Source organism: Pyxicephalus adspersus, chromosome 4 (genome assembly GCF_032062135.1).
Source record: "Pyxicephalus adspersus chromosome 4, UCB_Pads_2.0, whole genome shotgun sequence".
NCBI lineage: Eukaryota > Metazoa > Chordata > Amphibia > Anura > Pyxicephalidae > Pyxicephalus > Pyxicephalus adspersus.
Genome location: NC_092861.1, coordinates 69,322,090 through 69,330,071, shown reverse-complemented (window position 1 = coordinate 69,330,071; position 7,982 = coordinate 69,322,090). Strand labels below are relative to the sequence as shown.

The 7,982-nt window shown below is 35.8% G+C and overlaps 1 protein-coding gene across 1 annotated transcript in view; it reads left to right on the top strand.

Annotated features, from left to right (window-relative positions):
- IMPG1 (interphotoreceptor matrix proteoglycan 1) overlaps nucleotides 1–7,982 on the top strand; it is a 120,895-nt gene that overhangs the window by 55,650 nt on the left and 57,263 nt on the right. Inside the window, 3 exon segments of the mRNA XM_072408550.1 lie at nucleotides 931–951; nucleotides 2,742–2,974; nucleotides 7,145–7,227. Of these exon segments, the coding sequence (XP_072264651.1) occupies nucleotides 931–951; nucleotides 2,742–2,974; nucleotides 7,145–7,227 (337 nt within the window).

Below are 7,982 nucleotides of genomic sequence, written 5' to 3'. Positions count from 1 at the left end.
TCTTATCATCGGGGAAACAGGGTAATAGTAAATGGAGATTATATGAATGGGTTGAATTGTTGGAAACATTGTAAACTAAGATTTTCATCTTTACTGGGAATTTTACTTGTAATTTTTGTAGTAATCACTAGCTAGTAATTAGAGTTAATACAGATGCCTTTGGTTTTGCTTCCAAAGGTTGGTTTGCCTAACAGTATCCTGGGTTTGGAATGCCATCCCATAATGAAGTGTCGATCACAACATGAGAAATAATACTAAGTAATACTAACAAAGCACAGAGAATTCACATTGTGGGAGAAACATATTTACAGTTTTTTTTACTATAAGTACACATCAAATAAGTAAAATAACAAGTTCTACAAACAGTTTGGGCCTAAATACAAAGCATTTTGCTAATAACAACAACTACCAAGGGGCATATTCTGGAGTGGTAAAGGGGTTCAAAGATTTAATTTGTGGTGAAACCATGTATAATCATTGTAATAAAGATTTAGTTAAAACCTATAATGCACTAAGCATTATAAATATTTTAGCTGAGCCTGAATTTTTTAAATAAATTGAACTAATTCTCTTCAAATTTAGTATTTTTTAGATAGAAAAAATGTAGCCTCAAAATTAATTAAAACTTTATTATTTGGCTTCCTCTCAGTTTCGTACATGCCGTACTTTATTTTTAAGAAGTTAAAGTGCAACCACCGATTGTTTTTTTAGTCTATTGTCAAAGCTTGATAATTGATCATTTGAAGAAATCAGCATTCTATAAAACAATGAAGACAATGCAGAGCTTAGCTTGTATAATGTGGGTATGTGTTAAATTGTCATTTTAGGCAAGGAATTGATGAAATGTTTTGCAGAATGTAAGCTCAGCAATTAAAGTAGTGATATATTACTTATGATGATGTCTGTTTATTTCCATGCTGCAAAATCAAGGCAAAAGAAGGAAAAAGATGGGTAATTCAACTTCTTTATCTCCTTTTGAAAAGATTTCTCAAACCTAAATTCCAGGAATTTAGTAGTACATAAATCTAAGCAGTAAATTAGTTAAGGAACGGCAGCACTATTAGCCACTTGCATGTGGTGCACATGAGCAGACAAGAAGGAATATGAATGTGTAGAGGATGACCTATTCACTCTGCCACTGCTCATTCATTATCCATTCAGAAGGCTGGGGTGTGTTTTGATACTTGATTTACAACAAGATGAGCTGGTGCAGCAGAGAAATTCAGGGATTTGATAGTGGTTTCTGGCACAGGATCATATACCTAGCTGCACATATTTTTGTGTACTTTCCTGATTTCTTGGAGTTCAGCTTTTAATTGAAAATAAAAATATTTTGTAAAGCTAATGAGGTCAGCTGCTTTGCAACTATGTAATACAGGTAGTCCCCGGGTTCAGGACATCCCACATACGGACGCCTCCTAGACACGAATGGAGCTTCCCTGCTCGCTTGTGTTGAAGACAGAGGCTTGGAGGGGGCAGTTTGCATGACTTGCAGAAAAAATCTTTTGCTAAACACAGCTGAGGCTGTGGGTGATCTTAAGGACTGAGCTCTGTAGCTTCTTGGAAATCTTTAATGACCAAGACAAACTCTACAGTTGTTTCTTTTTGCATATCAAAGCACAGCTTGCTCCAGAAGTTAATGAATGTCTAGACTTCATAATAATTTTTTTTTTGTTTTTGCTTTGTTTGTGATTAACTCAGTGAGGATTTTATACAGTACCTGACATCATGCTAATATGTTGAGACAAACATTTGTCCTCATTGCATTTATAAAATAATGTACCTGTTCCGACTTACATGCAAATTCAATTGAAATATCTAAATTCCTACAGTCCTTATCTTATATGTAACCCGGGGACCACCTGTATATGAACATATATTTATAATAATAAATACTTTTTTAACTATTTAAATAAATGCCGTAACTTAGAGAACCCAGTGAGAATGCACGCTGGTAAATTTAGTAATTAGTGCAAAATGGATTTTAATTGGTTGCTTTGGCTCCCTTAAAGCTACCCTGTCTCTCAAATATGCCCTGGATAATGGTCCTTTAGAAACAGTACTTCCAGGAATGTTGATGTCCTCTGCCTCTTATGGCTCCCAATGGTTTCTCCCACTGACCCTACATTACACCTGCATACTGTAGTTAGATGGGAGGAACCATTGAGCACATCAGGGAAACAGACAATTTCCACTAAAAGAGATGCTAATTCCAGATGAAACTTCACCCTGTGATTTTGCTACATCAGAAAAGTGTTTGATAGTGTGGGAAGCAGAAAGGTAGCTTCTTTTAAAGTTTCTTTTTTAGGCAAGTTTTAGCAACACAGTTAACATTTTACATTCAGGAATAATGCTAAAAGTTTAGAAGAATACTTACTTACTGAAAAACTAGTGGTATACATTTTGTAAACTTTTCTGGCATTAAAAAAAAGGATACATATTAGTTTTCTCACACGTCACAATCAAATTTAATCTACAAACTGGAAAATCCTAAATTTAAAAAAATAACCAGAGAGACAAATCTTACATTGAATAGCTGATACAAATTACAGCCATTGTATTCTTTCTGGAATAATACGAGATTACATTGACCATATTTCCTTTTTTAAACTGCGCAGTGTCTGCATTTTAGTTTACTTAGTTTTACAGGCTACTGTAGAACATTTGGGAAAGTAAGATAAGGACAATTCAATGTACAGCAAACTCAATATACTCAATATAGTTTCTTTTTCGTGCTGCAGATCTGATAGCATTGTGGTGCGTTATGCTGTGGTCTTTGAAAGAGGCAGCTCCGAATCTAAAAATAAAATTGATGAGACACCTACTATCACATCTAACAAAGTTGAAAATGGTAACAATGAAGAGGCAAAAGAAATGTCATATACTGTGATGGAACTGCAGCAGATGGTTGCTATGGCATTACAAGATGATCGATCTCTGCCAGTAGACCTCCAGACACTCCTATTTTCAGATGGTAAGTAAACAGATAGATAAAATGATTTCTTAAAAAAAAAATAATATTTGTCCTAATATGTAGTATTGGTATTGTCCTGCTTTTAATGACAACAGTTTATACCATTAGGTGTCAAGAAGGGAAAAAGCTTTCATAAATTTATGGTATATTAAATATTAAGTGCTAGAAGCCACTGTTTATTGCATTGGAATAGGGTATACAGAGCTAAAACTGTCCATTTATTCTACCACAACTCCAGTATTTTTAAAGGTATGCCTAGTAATACTGATAGGTGAACATACACATTGTATAAATATATACAGGCAAGGATCTTTGAAGTATCTGGCCCAGGGTGACAGAGATAACCCAATCAGAAAGACTGATTTGCTTTGGCAGATATTACAAAACTGGGAAACTGGTGATCACACCCTGTAATACCATCAGCCACCACTAGAGAGAGAGATAGAGTCTCCTAGAAGATCCTGGGGTAGACACACACAATCACGTACAGATCTTACATGCATTCTGTGTCCTCTAGGAATTGTGTAGCAGCTAAGTGATCTGTTCATTCTTCTGAGATTCCCCAAAGCTGTTCTGCGAGCTGTTATCCTTACCATTCGCCTTCACCACTGCTCACACACACCCACACTCTAGGCACACAATTCACAGGATAGTTGAAACCACCTACACTTTGTCCATAGATTGGGTTGCAAGGCAGCCTAACACATGCTAGCAGGTATAGACAAAACTCTGGCAGATACAGCATCTACCCCACACAATCTAATTTTGCACATACCTACTACTGAGCCTACAGGCACTGAAAGTACTATGCAACCATACACACACAATAACACACAGCCTGTGAAGTAGTTCTGAATTTTGATGCCTGGCACACAGAAGGCCAACTTATAATTTATACTTCATTCTTAATGCCAAAAGAGGGAACTGTGCAAAGAAATCTTTACTTAAAGCGTACCTAAACTCAACATTTATACTTTACATAGAAGGATAGACAACCCTTCTATATAAACTAAAAATATTGCTGTATTTTTTTTTTTTTTTTGATGCAACACCCTTTTTGGTGATCAAGACTTGCAGAGCCTCCTGGGATACCTACGTCACTCATTCTGAGAGGCTCTGGCTGCTCGTTTTGCACATGCCCTGATCTCGGGCATACGCAGAAAGGGCATTTTTTCCACCAGGGCAAAGAAGATTTCACGCATGTGCAGTGAGATGGGCTCACTTCTTTTTCCCCTTCACAGCAGCTACGTCACCCAATCTCACACCTGCGCAATGCAGTATAGGGTTATGGAGAAAAAAGACCAAAGCAGAAGACGGAAGAAAAGATAGAAGATGGTGGCAGAGAAGATAGAAAATGGCTGAACCCAGCACTTCAGCTATGCCAGGATGAAGAGGAATTTCTATCACTGAAACCTATCACTGAAAGATTATTGAAAGTGATAAAATATAGATCTCCCCATTTGTCTATTGTGTCATTGTCTAACTCCTGACATGGAACCCCATCTGATAATTCTTCATATGATCACCTATCTCCAGCACTAAAATGTGCTATCAGAAGTTGAACATCTGCGAATTCTTGTCTACAATTGCATTTCCAAGATGTTCCAAGTTTAGGACAGGGGTGCCCACACTTTTTTGGCCTGGGAGCTACTTTTAAAATGACCAAGTCAAAATGATCTACCAACAATAAAAACTTGGCCTTAATAACTCCTGTGCGTGGTAGAGTTTATTTTGAAAGGCAGGGCTCCGTGATCTACTTGTGTTGCCTTTGCGATCTACCGGTAGATCGCGATCCACTTCTTGGGCACCCCTGCTTTAGGAGTATACCTGAGAGAGGATTCACAGGAAGTAAGCCATCATTAGTGGCCCACCCATTGCCATCAAATCCTCTAAATGACACAGCAATCACACGGTTTTCTGCCCCTTTGTGTCTGGTGTCTAATTTGAGTTTAATTTTTTACCTTCTCTTCCTGTCCTGGAGACACAACAGAAAATAAAAAAAGATATATCCACACAATAAACACTTGTCACTTGTGCTACCAGCTAAAGATTTATTTTTGGCTCTTATTCTGGTGATAACTCTAAGGGTTCTATTTATAAAACAAGGATTATGATATTCCCTCAAACATTGCCTGGTGGGAATCTTCCAGGTCCATGTGTTTTATTGGCTATATTTTTTTTTATCAAGGAATGTTTCAGAAAATGTCAGATTTCTTGTTCTATTAAAAAAATCTAGAATTTCCTATTATTTTTTCTCATAGTGACAATGGTCACCAGGAGAAATAACATGGTGAATCTGCCCCCCAAAAAACCCTCAGAAAATCCTTCTTTACTGACTTACACTATAGCTTCTAGTTTTTTTTGTATTTAGCTGGTTTATTCATAAAGCGTATAAAGCAGCTATAATTGTAATATATATGTTTTAAATAATTCAGCGTGTATTTTTTTGTACAAAAAAAGGATGCGTGTTTTTCCATTTTGTAATTTTATTTAGATATAAGCTGCACTCACAATAGAACATACTGTATGGTAATACAGATTTATATTTTCATTATCATGTTTTTATTGAATATCTACCTGTGGTTGTCCACATAGCAGTATGGTTATCTGAAAATATGTGTGATGATTACAATATGTCAGTAGAGAGTCATTACACATTGCTTATGGAACACAGATCCAACATCATTATTGAAAAAGGTTTCTATCAGCAAGCAGCTAAGTGCTGTGAAAAGCCAGTAAATATCACTTGTTATATTAATAGCCTGTATTACTTCTGAAAACATCTCTTTTGAACATTACAGTAAGAGTTCACAATACTCAGTATTCAACACACTACCCAGAAAGAATAATGACTGGGCACCTCAGTAGCAATTTGTGGCATAAGGTATTTCCTACATATAAACCAACAAAAATAAATATCAAAATGTCAATCAACAATCATACATCAAATCATATTGAAATCAACATCATATTGAATGTTATTTCGATGAATGTTTCCCCATTTGTTGGTGCTGCTTTAAAATGATTACATTTTATAAAAATTCCAGGGTCACACTACTACTTGGCAGGGCTATTTAATATTAGTCAATGTATGTGCCGTTTTTACACTATGAAAAGATCTTTAAACTTGGTTACTATCCTTTTTTATTAGATCTGAAATACTATAGAACAGGCAGCAATGATTAAATGAATATGCCATTGCAAGTTTTAAGCGCATTTAGACATGTGTCAAAGTTTTTAATCCATCATTCAATCTGCAATTAACATTCCTCTATATTGACATTACTATGCCTTACCATTGTTTTACATAATTTTAAATGTCAGTTCACACAAACCCGTTAGTTCAGCTGAGAATAGATATGGACAACCTAAATCGCAGAATCTTCTATTTTTTGGGAAGTTAATTATACAACTTTCTCTACTAATGCATCTGCCACTGAATCCAGTAGAAAGAGTGAGTTTTCCTGGTAATGGCTACGTCTGTTAAAAGGACATATAAATTAAAAATTTGGAAAAGGCAGTAAGCACTTAATTCAAAATTAAAATCTCAATTTTGGCCAGCGGCTGTATTGTGCTTATTTTTGCTCTATTTACTGTATAACTACTCCATTACTTGCAGCTATTTGGATATATTGCAATAATTATTTTCAATATCCCAAGATGTTGTTCCTGTCCCCAGAGTCCATCAAACTCCGAAAACATACTCCTCTTATGTCTGGACTACTTTAACTTTTTAAATTTTCTCTGGCATCCCACTAACTAGACTCTCTCTTCTACAATTTATCATGCTTCCACAATCCATCATGAATTATCTATGCTTCCCACCACCTCTCCTCTGGTGACCCTGTTTGCAAATCTCTACGCTTCATTAATGACCTCCATTTTTTAAACCCATCTTTTAAAACCTGCATACCCACCTATTCTGTCTATTTACCCTCACTGTTCTATCTCTCCCTCCTAATGTGTGCTATTCCCCCACCTACTAGATTCATCCACCCCTCCTGTGTCATTATTTGTATTTATCTGTGATTAACTCCTGTGCATAATATCTTGCTTTATAAAGTTTATTGTTGTTGTTGATGACTATGATGATGATGATGATGATGATTATGATAATATTAATAATGAAGACATTACTAATCATGAGTTTATGGCATTTTATTTTATCAGATCCAGATATAACTTCAGAGCAACCAGAGAGCAATGACCATTTACCAGCCACTGAGTCAACATCCATAATGAAGACTTATTTGGTAAGTTCGTAGCCCAAATGTTTGTCTTATTATTATATTAATAATAATAGGATATTAAGTGTATTAAGATATTATAAGGGAGTAGCACAAACATTGAGCAACACAATCCTTTATATACATACTATAGGTGTTTACATAAGGGTATGAACAAGGTCCAAAACAGAATGATTGGAACAGACTTCCAGCAGTTGTAGAGGTTCTGTTATTTTAAGACAATGTGTTACAATAAACACAGATCAGCATCAATATTGCCATGGTTAATAGCTCCCAATATTATCAGTAACTTTTGAAACAATAAATCACCCCTACAAGGGGAAGGGGGGGGGGGGTGTTCATTCGACACGTTTCCCAGAAATTTTAGCTGCTTCCTCAGGAATGATGAAGGCTGGAGAGAATACACTTTGTCAGTGAAGCTGGGTCATCCAGCAAACCTGGAATGGATTTCTTCAAAGTAATTTGCTACTTGCTAGCAAATGTTTTGAATTCTGCACCAGATCCATTCCAGGTTTGCTGAATCACCCAGTCCCACTGATAAAAGTGTATTCTCGCCAGCCTTGAAGAGCTTTATTAAATCAGGTACATAGACTTTAAAAAGCTTGTGACAAATATAGATCTAAACCCAGAAAAAAGTATTAAAAACAAAAAAAAGTGTAGTAGTATTTTTAAAAAACAATTGGTCGTGCTAGGATGTGATACATTTCTTCAGTAATGCTTATTGCAACCATTGCAACTTATTAACAGGCTTCAAGAAAGAC